The sequence below is a fragment of the Hylobates moloch genome, unplaced genomic scaffold, assembly GCF_009828535.3.
Source record: "Hylobates moloch isolate HMO894 unplaced genomic scaffold, HMol_V3 SCAFFOLD_6, whole genome shotgun sequence".
In the NCBI taxonomy this organism is placed as follows: domain Eukaryota; kingdom Metazoa; phylum Chordata; class Mammalia; order Primates; family Hylobatidae; genus Hylobates; species Hylobates moloch.
The window spans coordinates 123986482-124007376 of NW_026652281.1; the positions used below are offsets into that span (position 1 = coordinate 123986482).

Here is a 20895-nt window from a genome sequence, read left to right on the forward strand (position 1 = left end):
TGATGCCTACCTCAAAAGGTGATTTCAAAACCCTAGATGAGTAACTAATGCATGTAAGGGGCTTAGTACACTACATGGCACATAACTAGTGCTAAATAAATATTAACTGCTATCATGTTTTTTTCCACCAGCAGCAGTATCCACTATGGCCACCATCTCCATCTTCCATAGAATAAGGAAGATAAAATATCTAAGACAGACTTTTTCCTGAAGTCACCCAATTACTAAATAACCAAGGTGGGACTAACCATTGTCTTGACTACCATTCTTCTTGCTTGGAATACTTTTCATTCTTCTTCCCTCCTCCTCATCCTTCAGGTCTCAGTTTAGCCATCTGCTTCCTCATGAGCCCTGCTCTGAGCCCTCTTATGTCATTTCACATTCTCTTGTACTTCCTCCGTCAGAGAACCTCTCATTCTGCATTATAATTCCTTGTTGTCTTGTATGTGTCCCCTACTAAACTACAAGATCCTTAACAGTAGAGACCAGGTCTATATACTAAACCTTTGCATCCCTAGCACCGAGTACAGCACCAGACACATAGTAAATGCACAATAAATACTTAATAAGTAAAAGGATGGATGCCAGACTCTTCATTCCCAATCTGCTGACACACATTAAATTATTATTTCACACTGGAATGGATTTTAGAAAATCAGAGAGAAACTTACATGGCTTCATGTCTTATACTGCTCTTAAATAATAATGATAATCTCATGTCAGAAATTCAAGGCAATTTTTAAAATACATAATACGTTACATATTTATGGGGTACATGTGATATTTTATTACATGCATAGAATGTATAATGATCAAGTTATGGTATTCGGGTTATCTATCACCTTGAGTATTTATTATTTCTATGTGTTGGGAACATTTCAAATTCTCTCTTCTAGCTTCTTTGAAATATGCAATACATTGTTGCTAACTACAGTCACTGTACTCTATCAAACATTAGAATTTATACCTTTTATATAACCGTATATTTGTACCCGTTGACCAACCTCTTTTCATCAAGGCAGTCTTAACCAGATTCTAATAGATTCAATTTCTGAAGAAAGTAACTAAACTTGTGAAAATGACACCTTGAAGTGACTCTTACATTCTATTAAAACACAGGCACGTGTGTATACACACACACTCACCTTGTACCTCACACTTATCACTAAGCTATGCACAAGGCTTATATAGTCACCAACCCTCCAAATTTGGAGAAGGGCACTGTCTTTGTACTTTGAAGGGATTTTTCAGAAACATTTGGACTTGATAAGGCACAGTGAAAATCACGTATTTATCCTGGCTGTTCTTCAGAACAAGCTCTTAAAATTCGGACTCTGAATTGTCTCTCGCAGTTTTTATGTTTTTAGAAATTTTGAGTCTGATATGACACAAGTCATAAAATTTGACCAAATAACAAAATACTTCCATTTTTTTTCTCCCTCCATCTTGGAGGAGGAATAGGGGGCATAAAAGTTGGACGCTCCAGGGAAATCCACTCAAAGCTACTCAGTTTCATCTCGTTAAAGTAACATCATCAAGGGCAAAACAAATGAAACTCAAACCGCCAATCAACATTATATTAGAATGCACTGAAAGTGTTACTTAGTTGGTAGGAAGGAAAAAAAATCATTCTTTGAAATTACAACAGATATAAGCCTTTTATTCAAATAGACCAGACAGCAAAAGGTAATTTTTCAATAGCAAGGGAAGAGCTGAACTCTACCTCACATCACCAACATTATTTAAAAACAAACCTGGCTCCCTTATTATTTTATATAAAAACACATGAAAAAATATCACCTGCATAGAGTCTATATAAATGTATAATGCTAACATTGCATAGTTCCCTTAGGACACAAATGCCTCACACATCTTTATCCATAGTCTGATGGAGAATATTCACAAACATATATGCATACAGACACATACACAATATACATACACATACACACATACCTGCTTTTTGTTTTCTTCCCTTTTTGATCTGTGACCACCTTTTAAATTTCATTAGCTCTATGATAAAATATTTATCTAGAGCCATTTTCCCCCTTCGTTCCTTTTATTAAAGGGAGCTCTTCTCTTTTCAATGTTGTTCTCTTTGATCTGTCTCAGAGTTCATAAAAACTCTGTTACAAACTCCACCTCTAAAGAGAATCTCTGATGATTCTCTTTCTTAAATCAAAATACAGTTCTTTTGTATTAAATTTTATTTTCCATTAACCCAAAATTTAGCCAAATGTGGAGGCTGTAAAGCTAAAGCCTCACCACACGCTATATCGAGAAATGAATAAAAAAGCCTAGCAGAAGGCTTCATGCTACTTCATCCAAATCAAGTGCAACTACTTAGGAGTTAATAATGAAAGGGCTTCAGAATATTTGATACAGGTGAGAAGTTGTTTTTCCTACACAGTGATTTCTAGATCTATTTTCTCATTGGAAATTACCTGTTCAGTGATACCTTTTATTCTTCGTTATATTCAAAGTAAGATGCCCATATTGTCTTTCTTTGCCTCTTGACCCCAAGCTCTTTTTCTCTGTCTCTTGACACCAAGCTCTTTTTCTTTGTTTGAGCAGTTAATATATCTACTTTGTTCTCTAGCTTATTCGAGAAACCTAACATCAATAAAGCAGGCTCTATTCTTGTTTAGCTAACACTCTCTCTCCTGGTAATTTTATAACCAGTTATAATATATCATCCCCATGTACATTTGGCCAAAATATGTTCTTGTTCTTAAAACAATAAATCAAACTATGCTTCCTATGTACAATAACTATTTAAAAAATGTAAATTGTGTCCCACGGAACAACTTTTAAGCAATTGGAACTATTTAACACTTCTATACTGCTACTTTATCAAAAAGAGTAGGTATAAATAATAATACGAATACCTTTATTTCCATAGGTGTTTTCATCTGGATAATTCATGCTTCATTATTGTGCCACTATTCTCTGTCTTGGGTTCTCCCTTGGCTCCTGTGACAAACATGGGGTTCAGATCCAGACTCCAGGAGGTAGTGACGCTTCAACTTTTGGTAACATACAGGTGCATTTATACACTTTCCACACACCCCCTACCATCTCTTTGGGAGATTTTGCTCCAGGCCTGTCAAAATCCAGGCTAACAAGCTAACACAATCAACACTGTAAAAGCTCCCTTGCCTCAGCCCTGTCGACCTGAAGTGGACTGCCTTCTCGATTGAGAAGACAGAAATAGAGCTGTGGTCTCAAAGTGTTGCTCCTGATCATCATCAGCAGAAGTAGGGTTACCTGGGAAACTGAAAAAATCAAACTCACAGGCCTATAGACCTATTCTAAGCTTGAGGAGGTGGAGCCTGGAAACTGAAAAAATCAAACTCACAGGCCTATAGACCTATTCTAAGCTTGAGGAGGTGGAGCCTGGAAGCTTGTATTTAACAAATACATCAGGTGATTCTAATGCACGTTAAAGTTTGAAAACAGCTGCTGTATGGCATCTAGGGAGTTTTGAACAGGCTGTAGTGATTAGGAGAGCTGGCTTCATATAGCCAAAGTAGGGTCCTGTGGACAGGATACTCAGCGTTTGGGGTAAGGTTTTATGGTGCAGGGCTAGGCGCAGTGGGCGAAAGAGAGAATGCTCTGGTGCAGAACAACTTTTGTGCAATAGGAACTATTCAGGAGCAGAAGTAAGTCACCTCACTCGTTAGAAATGGCCCCATTTCTCTGCAAGCATTCGGAAGTATGAGGTTATATCCTATGAGAAACTATGAACAAGGTAATATAAGAAGAAATATTCAAAATAAACATGTAAGATTAAAAAAAATTAGGCCTTAATGGGAAACTTCAACATACCACTAATATAGAACAAAAGGCTCATAATTAGTCCATTATTGTTAATTTTTTAGTATCTTAAATTTATTACCCTTAAATATCCTGCTGATGGTGCATGGAGTAGATAATGAATTTTAGTTTCCTCAATGTTACATTTCATATTCAGAAAAAGAATCCAACCGAACAGATTATGTTTGTTATTTAAAAGAGATCAAATCACCACCAGCCAGTACTGATACTGGATCAAAGATTAAGGTTAGTGTATTAACTTATCTGTCCTCTGTTTTGTAATCAAAACAACTGTCTTCCAACGGTAATATTGTAAGACATATACATAACTGTACTATTTTTTTTTGAGACGGAGTTTTGCTCTTGTTGCCCAGGCTGGAGTGCAATGGCACAATCTCGGCTCATCGCAACCTCCACCTCCCAGGTTCAAGCAATTCTCCTGCCTCAGCCTCCCTAGTAGCTGGGATTACAGGCATGTGCCACCACACCTAGCTAACTTTGTATTTTTAGTAGAGACGGGGTTTCTCCATGTTGGTCAGGCTGGTCTCGAACTCCCGACCTCAGGTGATCCACCTGCCTTTGGCCTCCCAAAGTGCTGGGATTACAGGCATGAGCCACCGTGCCCAGCCAACTGTACTAACATTAATAAAAATACAGCTTAACATTTAGCAATTACTACCTACTATGTTCCTGGGACTGTCCTGAGCACATTACAGGCACCATCACTTTTAATACTTACAATAGCCTTATGAAGTTAAGCATTGTTATCTTCATTTTACAGATGAAGCACCTGGGCTTAGAGAGGTTAAATAACTTGTCCAAGGACTAGCAAGTGGTGGGGCCAGGATACAAACCCAGTCATCTCCAGAGTCTGTTTTCTTGACTACTTTTTTCATGTAATTCTAAACTCTAGGGTTGGGAGGGTAAAAGTGTATGTGGTCCAGTGCAAATAATACTTATGACCACTGAAGTCTTCTAAAACTACTAAAAACAACCAACTACTCATTGAATGTTTAATCTGTGTCAGGGACTGAACTAGCCATGTACAAGTATTATCTCAATCCTCACATTAACCATGGAAAGTTGTTACTACTATTGTCTTAACTTTACATAGGGGCAACTGCAGTTAGAGGGTTTAAGTAATGAGCCCAACTTCTTATCAAAGATTTCACTGCTTACATAATAAAATAGAAATGAGGCAAAAAAATACACATAGTACTCAGTAAATGTTGTTTTCCTGTCCTTATGTGAGTTTCTGGGCATCAGAATTGTGTTGGTGATGATCAATCCATTGTTTTTCTTACCTATTTTCTTGCTCATTCCAAATGGTAGATATCTGTGAGTTAGATACTTGAGCACAATATACAGCCATGACACAGAACTAAATCCATTGGCTTCTCTAGGTCTTTATTATCACCAAATCCTAGCGCTTTAAGTCTTGCACCACTTTCCAGGAATGTGGTTCCAGAGACTCTTCCACTTGGCAAGAGTAACCATGAGTGACTTTAGGAATGAGACACAACCCATGCCCAAGTCCCAAAATCAAAGGTGTAAGGCACACCAAGTTGTTCCACCCAAAGAACCTTGTTCTACAAATGTTAGTGGTCAATGTCTTACAGAGAGTCAGCAAGCAGATGAACTTTTTTCCAAGACTGTAAGATTTCATCTAGTTTATTGATTTATCTGATATTCTGATATCATAGAAAGAGCTCAGTTTTATGAATCAGTCTCTAAACCTCAGTCTTTTCTCCACCATAAACTAGGTATGTGATCATAGGCAAGTTGATTAACTCCACTGGATCTCAGTTTTCTCACTGAAAAAATGAGAATAAAGGAAATTTACTCTTTATATTTGTTGTGCAGAGTAGGTAAGAGCTGTGAAAATACTTTGCAGAAATACAAAACCCCTCCCACAAGTATAAGATGACATTACTATTTTACATAACTCCTTCCTTGCCTAATATTTAGCTGCTAATGTATCAACCTGTTTGGTGAAGTTGGTTTATTGATGAACTAATTTAAAAGCAAGGGGAAGGGGGAATTCTTTAGAGTTGAAAACTATCAGCAGTGCCAAAGACAACTGAATTATTTCATCAGTTGTTTTGATGGTTAAGAGCGAGTAAGATATTTATTACCTGGGTAACCAAATAATGTGCATGTTGCAAACCTCTGTGACATGCAGCTTATCTATCTAACAGTCCTACACATGTACTTCTAAACCTAAAATAAAAGTTAAAAAAAAAGGGGGAGTCAAGAGCCAGTAAGCGTGGCAAACTCCCCAGATAAGTTCATGTTGGTATGAAATAGCCTGAGAAACCTTCCTGTGAAAGCAACAAGGAATATCACAAAACTACCATGTAAACGAACAGGACATAAATAGCAGCTCAACAACATGGGCTCTTTGGGTTTCTATTCAAATTTCAAGGTGCCAAGTCTCTTGCTTGTCTACATTAGAGAGTAGAATGTGGCCTATCTCTAGATTAGAACATCAGGGAAAGGAGGTAGTATGAAGGACAGTTTTGTGTAGGGAAAAAAAAGGAAATTCTATCTGAAGTTTACCTTGGAGAGATGAAGAAAATATGGTATTTAGCACTATTAAGTGTTTTTACATCTTATTGGAGAGGTTCAATCAAAAGATATGAGTAAAAACACAAAAATCAGGAAAACAATTTTTCTAGTGATTTTACCTTTATCTTGGACTATGGTTTCCTCTCAAGTTATCTAGCAGATTAAAATTGCTTTGTGATGTGACACCACCATCCTGCTTTTCCTTTTATAGCTCTCATCTTAAAATGTTTTACAGGTCCACACAAACAGGTAAAACAAAAGCAATCATGCTATTTTAAGTATACATTTTCCCTGGGCCTATCAAATTTAGAAAAGCATATTCACTCATTCAAGTTGCTAGTTGTAGCTTGAACTGATTGCTTGATTAATCACTCAAACTCTGGCTCTAGACCATCTTACCCACGTTCCCTTTTCAGTATATCAAAAACAGAGGTCATGAGGTCGCTTAGATCATGAAACCAAGAAAGGAAATCAAGCCTTTGACACAGAAAACGCACCACACTTTCCAAAGCAAGATCATCTCATGAGTGGATGGTAGTATTCTCCTATGTTTCTCTGACAAAATGTACCCATACTCTGTCTTTAACAGCCTCATTGTAATATACTACACTTGACCAGCTGCCCCATGTGCAGACCTCTCCAGTAGGTCTGATAGTCACTAATCCACTGATTAAACATTTTAAAACTGGCTTTGGCAAAACATGCCAGAAATTCCTTCAGGGTAATTAAAACCACCCTCTATGTCAATAAACACAGACTGAAATCTTTCATGTGCAGAGGGGCTGGCTCTGACCCACTGGCTCTAGGACATTTTTTCTTAGATGGGTTTTCCATCATTGCAATTGATTTTCACTGACCCATCCAGACCATTGCTCAGTCCCCTTATAAAATGATTGGCTGAGGTCAGAGATATAGTCTTAGCTTTCTTGTTGCAGCCAAGACATAACGACCAAAGGGGCTATAAACCTAAGGGCCAGGCTCATTGCCAAAGCCCTTTCACCCAGATCTTCAGGTGACAGACCTTAAAAAGGATTCTTGCTATAGAAGCTGACAGTCACAGTGTTCACTTATGACTCCTCTTCCAGCATTCAAACTGACTTTTTTTTTTTTTTTTTTTTTTTTTTTGAGACGGAGTCTCCTCTGTCGCCCGGGCTGGAGTGCAGTGGCGTGATCTCAGCTCACTGCAACCTCCAACTCCTGGGTTCATGCCATTCTCCTGCCTCAGCCTCCCGAGTAGCTGGGACTACAGGTGCCCGCCACCATGCCCGGCTAATTATTTTTGTATTTTTAGCGGAGACGGGGTTTCACTGTGTTAGCCAGGATGGTCTCGATCTCCTGACCTCATCATCTGCCCGGCTTGGCCGCCTAAAGTGCTGGGATTACAGGCGTGAGCCACTGTGCCCATCGTCAAACTAACGTGTCTTCAAAGTAAAAGGAAGAACTCAGATGAATATTCACTACATTGATTCCCAGAGACTAGTCACGTAGTAGACACTCCATGAATTGTTTCTCACCACAATGGCAGCCTTACTGTTTTTAGTATATAAACAATGTATATATTTATTTAAAACTGTCATATGTTATAGACAATATAAAAACAGTAGAAGTTACTTAAAATTTCATCAGTCTGAGTTATCAATATATTTTTGTTGCCATTTTTCCATGGAATTCTTTATCTATACAAATAAAATTTTATATAAGAGAAATCATACTTTACACACCCTTTTTATCATGGATGAAGCTACCTTTGACTTTCTTTAAAATACAGCATTGTGGTTTTTTTTTTTTTTGGTTTGCTGCTTTCATCCCCCTCACAGCCAATATTAATAAACTTTCACATAATTTTTCTTATTGATATTATCATGTAATAACTCATATGATATGAATGAAATTTCAGTTGCTCAGTAAATACCTGCTGAATGGTTAAAGAATGAAAGAACACACGCATAAATACATGAGTGAATGAAAGAATAGATAATCTATTATGATCTTAATTAGCCAGTACGGTTTCCAAGTGATTGCAGAAATCTCAGATCACATATTTTGACATCTCCCCTGCATCTTTAAACTTTAGTTGGGGTAGGAGGACCTGGCTTTACCTCGTTCAGAGGGACCAGCAAGTCTAAACTCCCAAGAAAAGAATATGTAACTGGCTGCTGTCCTAACTACAGAAATGCTATTAATCTACTCTCAAACTGAAATCAAATTCAAAAACCATTACTAAGCACTTGTGTGCCAAGAACTGCACTCTCCTTTGTACAGTAAACTAGAGGGAAAGATGTGGTCACTGCCTTCCTGGAGCGTCTGTCTTGTTGGGGAGATGATGTGCGGGATCTGTGTCTTTAGATCTAGCTGTCTGAACTCAGACCTCAGTTGCCACATTCGTGAAATGGGGAAAATATCTATAAGCTCATAGGATTGCTGTGGTGATCAAAGAACTTGAGGAATTCAGGAAAAACTTCACAGGAAAATGTGGACTGGAGGCAGGCCTTGTAGGTACCAGGGAAGAGGAAGCAGGAATGGCCTGGAGTAGTGAGGACCCAGCACAAGCCAGCCTCAATGCTTTGAAGATAAGTTAGGAGAGACTTAGAACATGAGAGGACAGGCAGGAAACATGAAGGTTTATAAGCACAGGAGAAAACTGTGAACAGACTAGTCTTCTTAAAGGGTGAAAGAAAAGTAAATTTTTTTTTTTGCCTTTTCAGCATGTGCCAATGTCTACATCAAGGTCATTCACATGAGTGACTCAAAGGCAACCTACTTGTCAAGTAATTGGAAAAAAAAAAAAAAAAAAAAAAACCCTGGCTTGCATAATGGGCTCAAATCCAGGTTTCTAAGACTTATAGGAAAAATTCTGATCGGAAAATTTCCATCTCAAATTGTGCTGAGGAAGCTTAAGGACTGAGCAAGCATGTTGGCAGCCGAAGTACAATACGATAATCAGACTGCTTTTGCTTTTTTTTTTTTTTTTTTTTTTACAGTACACAGAGATTTTCAGGTCCTGGTGGGTGCTTAGCAAGTTTCTGATCTCTGATCTCTGACCCCACAGGGGGTCAGAGAACCTGTAGAAAAATACATCTTGTTCACAAATGGAACTGCACCCAAAACTTTCCCTCTATATCCTAGTAAGTGACCAGAGGGTCCTGACTTCAAAAACATAGTATGTCTGTTTCACCCAGGCTAATCCCACAGAATGGGAAAAGGGATTAGAAATTAGTCCGTTGCAGGATATGTCAGTTGGAAGCACTAAACTGTCCTAATCTCTTCTGATAGTTCAGGGTTCTAGGGAAGCTCTTCTCTGCCTGTCATATCTTCTCCTTTTAAACTAGCACCATTGATGAATTCCAGGAAGCATGTCCCCACGGATCTGTGCTACTCTAATCCCACCTACCCTTGGCTCCAAGACAGAAGAGGAAGAGGATGAAAAGTAGATTTTAATATTGCACCCCCAAATCTCCATTGAAACTTGGAGTTTCTAGAAGATGCTTTAACACTTTTAGTCCTCTGAGAAGGCAACTGGGTCACCTACTAACCACCACAAATATTTATCCACTCAACTGCCCATCCATCCATCTATCCATCCATCCATCCATCCATCCTTTAAATTTTATGTGCTTACCCTGTGTATAATTTTTAAAATATTGTATAAACTTTTTAAAATTAAAAAATGCCTCAAAGAGCTTAATATTTTTATTTCAATAACCCAAGACTCTTCAAAGAGGAACGATGTTCTAAATAAATACTCAGGCCAAATGAATTGAGATTTCACACCGACTCCCAACTGTAATCCCCAAAGACTGCTGAAATGCAGATAGCCAATGTACTTTGAAAGTGGACTAAAAATCACTCACTGAAAATATGGATAGAACAAAAGTGGAAAAGGGCCATAGCAATTACAAAGGTATTCCTTGGAACAGCGATTTTAGAAGGAAATTTATTCCTATCATCTAGAAACATAATTGTTCATACCATTTAATCCAATAATCCTGCCTTTAGAAATTTGTTCTAAAAAATAACTAAAGACATGACTTAGAGTCATGCCATTATTTATTTATTTCACAATTATCACAGCAATATTGGAAAGAATCTAAATTTCCATCATTAGGTGGCTAGTAAAATTATGGTTCAACTATAGAATGTTGACTACAGTGGTAATTTATAAGATTTGTACTTTTTATTTAGATTAAACAATAGTGCCAGTTTTGGGAGAAGACTAGAGATGTCTGGAAGTCTAAAGTCATTGATAGTTAAAGTCTAATTTTTTTCAGATTTGCCTGGGTTCAAATTGCATTCAACCACACATAGTATTAACAAAAAAAAAAAAAAAGCACAACTTTCCAAAATGTCAAATTTGCACCCCATGAGAGACTAGCTCATTAAACAACCATACTGGTTGTCATACTGGGTCAATCATTCTTTGAAGTTACCTACCCACCAGTTTGAAGAAAATTAACATTTCTGGGTCACCAGGTTCCGTATACTCATCTACAAATGATGCCCTGGAACCATGAAAGTAATTTTATTTAATATAAGTGGGCAACTGAATCCCAGGGAACAAACTACTCACCCATGTGCTTAATGGCAGAGGCTGAGAACTGAACCTGCCTCTCCTCTCAGAAAGGGTCGAAGTACCTGGAACTTTTGGGGGGTAGAAGGGCAATGGGATCAAATTAAAATTCAATGGCTGTATCTTTAAGAAGTTTTTCTCTGATCTTCACCCCACATAAGTTCCCTAGGATAAACTTAAGCACCTTGAAAATTTGTGACAATGTGAGGTGGAAGCAAAATATGGATAGAACAAAAGTGGAAACCGCCTACAGTAATTACAAAGGTATTCCTTGGGATAGCCATTTTAGAAGGTAATTTATTCCTATCATATAGAAACATAATTGTTCATACCATTTAACCCAGTAAGCTACTTTTAGAAACTTGTTCTAAAACATAACCAAAGACATGATTTAGAGTCTATAACATAACCAAATATATTATTTATGTATTTCAGAATTAGTATAGCAAATATTGGAAATACTCTAAACTTTCATTATTAGGCGACTGGCAAAATTGTGGTTCAACTATAGAATATTATAGAAAAATGCTAACAGTTTGTGTTTGGGGCAAAAGCAAACAAACAAACCCTATAGATGATGTTGTTTTGCACATAATCCTAGCGTTCTCCATTCATCTCTCTCTCTGTCTCTGACACACACACACACACACACACACACACACACACACACACACACACTGAGCCTAGAAGGAAACATAGCACATCAAAAATGTTTATAATGACTGTCTCTGGCACAGCTAGGAGTAAATTTGATTTTCTCTTTTAGAATTTTTTGTACAGTCAAAATTTTCATTAGTGAACATGTACTTTATTCTCTTAAAGGATCTTTCTTCTCCTTTAACAGGTTTCATATTCATATTCACATGTGTTTTTTAATGTATATATTCCCAATAGAATGCAAGGTCTGTGAGAGCAGGGTCTACATTTAATTTTTAAATATTTTATACCTAGGTTTTTTAGCACAGTGCCTAATATATAGTATATGTTTTTAAAATAACTACTGAGTGAACTATTGGACAGACACTGATTAGAAGGGATATGGCTATGTGTGAGGACTCTAATGAGCTGTCAAACATTCCATTACATCTCTAATCTCCAGCTCACTTGTTAAAACAACATGCCACCTTCCTTTCATACTTTTGCCTCCTAACATCACACAAGACTCTGCCTCCAATGAGGAAAGCCATTGCCACCCATCTCTACCTGCCAGCATCCCACCAAGGCCCAACCTCCCCACTTAACCACTTCTGGTGAGGTGAGCTTCCCTCTAGCACTTACTGCAGCCACTCACTTGGACGATTAGCACTGTTTGGACCTCTATTAGGTTCCCAGTACTTTTCTAGAATGGGGGTCAGCAAATGATGGTCTACAGTCTACTCCTTGATTTTGTAAATAGAGTTTCACTAGAATACAGCCATGTCCACATACTACAATGGAAGAATTGAGTAGCTGGAACAAAGGCTGTATGGTCAGCAAAGCCTAAAATATTTATCATCTGACTCTCTACAGGAAAGGTTTACTGATCCCTGCTCTAGAACATCGACATACTTTTACAAAATGGAGATAATACCAAAGTTTCATTCTATTAGGATATTCATAGGCAATATGAGATCCAAAGTATATGTCCAAGAACTTTGTACAGAAAAATTATTGTATTGTACCTCAGTTTGCTCTTAATAACACATATTTTTATGTCAGACATACCTGCATTCAAGTCCTGGGTCTGCTGATTGATACTGGGAAAAATGACGCAAATTCTCTAAGCCTCAGTTTTATCATCAGTAAAGTAGAAATCTATTTTCTCTTTCACTCCATAAGTGTGTAATGAGTGCTTTTTCACCAGATACTATACTAGGAGATACTATACTAGGAGATGGATAAACAATGGTGAATAAGATCTAAAGTCTCACCTAATTCAGCTCTAATTATACATACTTTTGAGGGTTGTGGTGAAGATTAAATTTTATATATATACACACACACAGATACATACATATATATACACACACATATATATGCACACACAGGCATCTATATCATATATACATCATATGTAGTATACCGTAGATATATAATACATAGTATATCACATGGAGTACATCCAGAATACTTAACCCAATTCCTGCTACATTGCAAGCACTCAGTATATAGTGGCTCTTCCTCATCATCATAATTACAGCAGAAGTCCTTTTAACAGACCTCCAAGTAGCTGACTCTCCAAGAAGAAAAAGTGCCTTCCATTCTTTCTGTAAAACAGGCCTACAACATCCTTTATAAGTACTCACAGCTAATTGAGTAGGCTAATCTCTGGTACATAGGCACACTTCTGCTCCTTCAGGTTAAGTTGCACGTTTACTGAGAGTCATTTGTGTTTGTTTCCAAATCTCCTGATGCCAGTTTACTTGTTATTTAATTAAATATCATGAAAGGTAATGAGAAGAATAGTGTGAAAAGAACGATGATTGTTTCATATGAAAAGTCAGTTGAAGAATTTCAAAAGACTTGACAAAGAATCATCAAATTAAAAGTAGGAGATACAAAAATTGTGGAACAATTATAAGAATCTAGAATTATTCTGTAGTAAGATTGCTTCTGCGATATCTATGGTCTTGTTCAACCTCAAGGAAATCAAAATAGGGTATGGTCTTTGTCATTCAAGGTACGGTTCATGCAAGAAAAATATTACAACCCCCAATCAGCAGATCCATACTCGAAGGTAAGGCCTTTATTCTTCATTGGGCCTTTCATTGAAATTAGTAAATTTAAATGGTATGTTATTTTTTATGACTCCTTGCCTTAACTTTTCAAGTTCACTGTCAACTATTGGTCCCAAATGCATGGAGTAGAGAGGGATTCTTTTGTATTTATTATTTATCTTTTGTATTTATTATTTATTTGTTTATTATTTATATATTTATGTATATATTATTTATTTATTATTTATATATTATTTATATATTTATATATTTTTTATATATTTTATTTATAATTTATAAAATTAAATTATAAATCTATATATAAAATATATATAATTAATTTATAAATATATATAATGTGTAATATATTATTTTATATATTTTAATATATATTATTTATTTATTATTTATATATTTTTATATATATTAAATATATAATAATATATTATTTTTAAATATATTAAATATATAAATAATATATTATTATATATTTATTATTTATTATATATTTATTATATATTTTGTATTTATTATTTATTTATTTATTATATTATTTATCACATATAAATAATAACATGTTGCCTCATCCCCTGCCATATTTTTGTCAGCAAGAAAACACTCAGCAAGATGAAGTGACCTGCCCAAGGCCACAGAACTAGCATAGCCAGAGGTGTGTCTAGAGCCAGGTGGGCTCTGATTCCACCACCTCGGCCACCTCATGATAACAGAGAGATAAACAGGACACAGTTTCACGCACCCTGGCTTCTGTGGTTAATTATATTTTGAGAAGGACTGAGTGTCACCTGCCCAAATAGATGGAAAGATGTTTGAGAACAAGACTATAGTCTTATACTTCACCATATGCCCCAGCACCTCCTACATAGCACTTGGCAATAAATAATTTTTGTTTGAATTGTTAAATTTTCTTTCCTACTTTATAATAGTGGGAGAAATTGGGGCCTTCCTGGTTTCTGAAAAAATTATGTTGCCTTGGAGTTTATAACCCCCACCATGGAGTATAAAATAACAGGAGAGAAATTCTATTGTGCCTGTCAGATCATGTCATTCAGAGCTTAACCTCATTGATTGGCACTTGCTCTTCCCCATCAGTGTGGCAAGATGAGCAGCACCCTGCTCACCAGATGGTTATTTGTTCCACCAGCCACCTTTGCGGCATCCCTGATTCACTCCAGCCCAGGACTGTCTCCAGCATTCATGCTTCAAGGCAGCTCCTGCCAACAACTTTGCCAAATGGCTCCTCTCAAAGTCATGGCTGCCCAGACAGACTGGCTCCTCCATCTGCAGCAGCTTTTGGCAAAGAGAAGTTTCCCTTTCTGGCTCTGCCTCTTGGCTGCACCAGAGCCTTCTTGCCAGAAGGATGATTTGACCCAGGAAGTACAGCCAGACCCGGAATTTCTGGGGTCATTTAAAGCCTATGGCCATGTTTTCCCAGTCTCACCCCTGAGGTGAACATCAGAACATATCAAAGAGACCTAGATGATCACAAATACAGAAATAATGCCTCATAGAAACTGAGAGTCAGAAAAGCCTGTAGAGAGCATGCCTTCCCTCCCCCATCTTCAACCTCATTATAGTAGATTAGGAAACTGAAGCCCAGAGAATAAAAGTGACAAATTATGGTAGCAGGACTGGAATCCCACCCAGGTCTTCTGACGTGCATTCCACATTACTGCTTACAATATTGCATTGCCTTTCCATTGCCCCCCAGTTCATTTTCAAATCCCTGGTAGAAATTGGACCCTTGTATTGACTGATTCAGAACAATATTTTTTAAAAAAATGAATCATCTTTTCTCTATCAACATCATAACTCTTCTTTTAAACAGGTGTTCATATACTACATTGTGATGAATTTTTGCCAAGTTTAAGAATACAGGGTTTGGAATCAGACAGACCTGGATGTGACTTCTGTTCTACTCACTGTTGTGTAACAATGGACTAGTAATCATATTATTCTGCTTTAACTTTTCATTTAAAGGGAGATAAGAACAATATCAGCCTATACAATTAAATTGGGTTACATGAGAAAAATACTTTAAGGCTCCAAGCCTGTACTGGCACACAGAAAGCCCTCCATAACTACTAGCAATCATTATTAATTATTAACATTCAAATCCACAATGGTTTTGGAAGACACAGTACTGGGCACATATGAATAGGTAGATCAGGTATTCTCATTCTCTACATTAGGAAATTCAGGTTCTTGGTTTAAATGACTGATCCAGGGTTACACAGAAAACAAATAGAAGACCAGAGATTTCTGATTTTTTCTTGCCATTTTGCTAAGAAATGGGAACTGTTGTCTCAGCTTTAAAGATAATAAAATCAGGAAGGAGAACATTTAAACAAAAACACATATACACAGATAATCACTGCAGCATCTTATGTAATACAAAAGGTGGAAACAATTTTACATCCACAGGGAACTACTAAATAAACTGCGGTACTGTCATACTATGCAGCACTGTTCAGCCATTAAAAGACATGAGACAGATGTAGGTGTTCTGATATGGAAAAATCTTGAAGACATATGACTAGTAGAAGAACAAACAAAGTGCAAATAAAACAGGCAGTGTGTACTATTTGTGCAAACATCCTCCCCAACTGTATACCTATACATGTATATTTAAATGTATGAATAGACAGATGGCTCTGAGGAAGTATACCAACTACTGATAATGGTAACCTTTGGGTAGGAACGTGGGATGGGTATGGGATGGAGGGTGATTCATGCTTTATCTACTTATCATGCTTGAATCCTTTTAAGTAAGAAAGAATATAGTATTATTTGACCTATAAATAAAAATATAAAGGCAGTGGGAAATGTGAATTACAATAATGCAGTTGGCAGGAACCAACAGACCTCCCAACTTGAGTGTCTCTAGCCCTAACCTGACTTCTACAAAGCTACATAAGCAATATTAGTTTCACTGAGTTTCCTGTGTGGCTCTCCCACTGTGGTAAGGTCCTTCCTGGTGGTATTTTGTACTTAGGGACCCAAGTTCTATCTTTTAGACCACCTGGGAACTCTCAGCAGCATCTTGCTGCAATATTCCCTATTAGAGACATTTACAGGTTTGCCACCCTCTACACCCTTGTGTGTCTGTAGAGGGACATCAAGCTGATCCTTCTACGTCAAGTGGAGGAGGCGGCCTGCCATTCTGTGACCACTTCAGGTTCATTGCTTAACAAGGATTCATACCAGTGTGATAAGCAATGCTTGATGGAGGAGGTTTTCAGTTCCCCAATGTTATGGACCAAATTGTGCCCCCCTCCACCCCAATCTATTTGTTGAAGCCCTAACTCCTTAGTGTGACTGTATTTGGAGATAGGTCCTTTAAGGAGATAATTAAGATTAAATGAGGTCATAAGGATAAGGTCTTATGGGGCTGGTGCCCTTGCAAGAAGAAAAAAAAATGCCAGAGATTGCTCTCTCTTTTCACACTTGCACACATGAGAAAGGCCATATGAGGACCCAGCAAGAAGTTTGCTATACATGGGAAAAGAGAACTCACCAGAAACCAACCCTGCTGGCACCTTGATCTTGGACTTCCAGACTCCAGAAATGTGAGAAAACAAAATTTCTGTTGTTTAGGCAACCCAGTATGTGGCGTTTTTTAAAATGCAGTCTGAGCTGACTAATACACCAAGCACAAAGGCCAGTACACCTGAAACACATCCTCCCACAGGTAAGGTACTCTTCGGCATGCTCCGTCCAACAGACCCCATCCTTCTCAGGTTAAAACCTGTTCATAGGGGCCCCTCTAGATTCCTAAACTCCACACATCTTTTTTCCCCTTACACACAGAACCCACGCCCGCTTCGTTTAACATTTGTTGTAAGTGATCAAGTCTTTTACCTCTAAAGCACAGAAGTGAAAGTCTGACTACCCCCTATACATGCACACACCCCTTCTCATTACCCAGGATGACCCTTTCTCCAAAGAAAGCTATGAACATTAACTATTAATATTTCCCATTATTAACTCTTTCCACAGTGAACTTGGAGCAGAACTCAAAGGTTCCTGGGTTATTTCTGACAAAGTTCCTAGTAGGCATAAAAATAGTCTGTGCTTTCTGTGAGATAGTTATGTTGGGGCTGACTTTCAGCCTGATTCTAGAATTCTACTGGAGAGGAAAAAGAAGGAAATTTGGTGGTAAAGATGACAAGTTGTGTGAAAGCAAAATCATCTTCTTATTAATGGAAGATGAGGGGAACCAGCTGGAGAGCCACTCTGGCCGAAGTGAAGCCTCAGACATCTACATATTTATGTGCAAAAGAACATCTGCCATCCCACAGCTGCCTCTGTCATATTCCTCTTGCTGTGGCTCAGGCAACTGTATGAGTTGCCATGAGCTGGGGAGAGTGGGTACCTAGATGACCCAGTGGGACCATCTCAGCTCAGCCTGGGAGCTGCATGCTTACTGTCCTACATTGGGGATGAGTGACATGGAGAAGGCTATTCAAAAAACTCCAGCTAGTTCTAACATCTTGATTGCTCAATTCCATAAACACTTTTTTCTGTTCTTATTATATAACAGAAGAAATCTACAGGAGTAAATCAGCTAAGGATTCTGTTACTGGGTTGTAGAATTCAGCTCCCTCCCTGTGGGATAATGGAAAAGGCCCAGAGATGTGCACTGCTGTGCTAGGAGAAGATGGATCAAGTAAATCCAGCAGCACCGAGTAGGCACCAATGGGATATGTGTGGAGGGTGGAGCACAACTTGCATTTCTCCAAAAGATCCTGAGCAGCATGGGTGGGCAAAGAACATGTGCCAAGAATCCACACAGTCATGGGCTCTAATCTGGTTACGCCACTTACAAGTGAGTATGTTTGTAATACATGTGTATTTGTTATGCAAGTTCCTTTGGTTCTCTGTCCCTTGAAATTTCTTATTTTAAAAATGGGGTTAATGCAACCATTCTCTCTGGGTTGTTGAAGGAGATTAAATGAGTAAACATAAGAAATACCTAGGAAAATGCCTGGAATAGAGAGTACTCATGATACCTTAGTTTCTTTCCCTCAGCTAAGTGTCTAAATTGGACCCTTATTTCTTCTTAAATGCAAATGCCAAAGTCTAGGAATGTCAGTCTACGGCTGTGCTCTTTTCATTGGGCATTACCAATATTTTGACAGGACTAGCCTAATATTATTCACCCCAGAATCATTGGTACATTTCTGACCAGCACTCATAAAGGGCTTGGGATTGCCCCTGGGGACCTGGATACTAATAACAAATACTTGCTAGTGATTTTCAATGCATTCTGGTTATTATATTTAGTAGCAGAACATTTCCCATCCCCAGAAAGGTCATTTACGATAGTGTAAGGCAGCTACTTCTCACCTCACATTTCAGGTTTCTCTGAGAACAGCGGAGAGCTCAAACATTCATCCATATGCATTGGAAATAGCATTCTGATCTGGCATTTGCATACAAATACCAAAGCAACTTAAGGAACTATGAGGCAGCTCTCCATCATATGACACTACCCCCTTTTATTTTTTCAATGCCTTCCCAGCATCTTCACATCAAAAGCCATTTTCATGTACCTTCCCAGCTTTATTCATCATAAGTTCCTGCTTTCTTGAGCTTATGTGGAATGGGGGATGGAGGAGGAACCTTTACTTCCTCACTTTTACTCTCTGTGGCCCTAAAAAGCTAATGTATTTCACAAATCACTCAGATCTCAAATTTGGAGACGCTCTAAACTCAACTCATCCAAGACTGGACTCTTCTTATCCTACCACATTGCTGAGAAATGGCCATATATTACAGTATTACTTGAATAATATCAGTGTGTTGTTAGTTATGCTTACCAAGGCCCTATTCCATTGTGAGGTACTTTTTTGCTACAATTTCTTCATACCAAGCCAAGATCCGCTTCCTTGTACTTTCTCACTCATTGGTTCAAATTTTGCCCTGAAATGCTCTTATCTGAGGCATCTCATCTCTTCAAACAGTTTTAAGTACCTTTAATATGCTGGTGATGTTTAATCTCAAATTTATTTTCTAGTCCAGGTCTTTCTCTTGAGCTTCAGACCCAGAAATCCAATTGTCTACTTGAAAGTCTCACTGTGAAACTAGATGTCTCACTGTCTTCTCAAACTAATCAGTTTTCAGTCTATTTCCGCTTTCAGTGACGAGCCCCATTATGCATCCATTTTCATGGCAAAATTCTAGGAGTTGTCCTTGACATCACCTTCTCCATCTGCACTCAATCATATTAAGTAAGTGCAATGAATGCATTCTTTCTCTATTATGTATCTTAAATCCATCTAATTCTCTCCATCTCTACTGCTGTCACCATCCTGGAGCACACCATGACCTCCTAATTATCTCCCAACTTTCATTCTTTTTCATTACATGCCTGGCTCTCTAACCCCATCCTACATAGCAGCCAGATTAAGCTTCTAGAAAAACAAATCTGATCATGTTTCCCTCTTCCTTAATGGCTTTCCATTCATCTTTGGATAGAGTCCAAACTCCTTGTGGTCAACAAGGCTTGATATGATCTGGTCCCTGAATACTTCTCCAGTCTTTTTTTCCCCCAACATTTTATTATGAAAATTCAAACAGATGGCAAAGTGGAAAAAAAATTACAGTGATTATCCATAGACCCACCACCTCAATTTAGTCATTAACTTTTTTTTGAGATGGAGTCTCGCTCTGTCACCAGACTGGAGGGCAGTGGCGCAACCTCGGCTCACTGCAACCTCTGCCTCCTGGGTTTAAGTGATTTCCTGCCTCAGCCTCCTGAGTAGCTGGGATTACAGGCATGCACCACCATGGCTGGCTAGTGACTAACATTTTATACTTGCTTTATCATATGTCTATCCATTTACCCATCCCTCTATCTTAGCACTAATCTTTCTTGCTTTTGGTACATTTCAAAATGAACTGCAGACTCCAGTCTCATTTTTAGCACTCTTCTCCCTGCTCCTAGCCATAGTCATCCTTCCATTCCTTGAATCTTTCTGGGCTTTTGTACCTATTGTGCCTTCTACCTAAAATGCTTTCAGGTCTTGTTAATTGCAAATTCATCCTTTAGTTCTCAGTTTCAGCTGTCTGAGAGGCTGTCCTTGAACTCCCGATCTAAATTAGATCCACCTTTCCACCTTATGACCCCAAGGCATCTTGTGCCTTTCCTAAATATCACTTATCACAATTGGTAACTATATATTTATTTGCAAAATTATTTGTCTCATACTATCTCCTCTGTTAGAT

General features: G+C 37.9%; 1 protein-coding gene across 15 annotated transcripts in view; it reads right to left on the reverse strand.

Annotated features, from left to right (window-relative positions):
- The window catches only part of PPP2R2B (protein phosphatase 2 regulatory subunit Bbeta), a 503044-nt gene that overhangs the window by 270409 nt on the left and 211740 nt on the right, over positions 1 to 20895 (reverse strand). For 3 of the 15 annotated variants that reach the window (XM_058439993.1, XM_058439995.1, XM_058439994.1), the window contains one exon: positions 2889 to 2973. The exons of the other annotated variants lie outside the window; for them this stretch is intronic. In XM_058439993.1, coding sequence (XP_058295976.1) covers positions 2889 to 2925 — 37 coding nt within the window. In that variant the 5' untranslated portion in view covers positions 2926 to 2973. The remainder of the gene's footprint in view (positions 1 to 2888; positions 2974 to 20895) is intronic. 15 annotated transcript variants of the gene reach the window in all.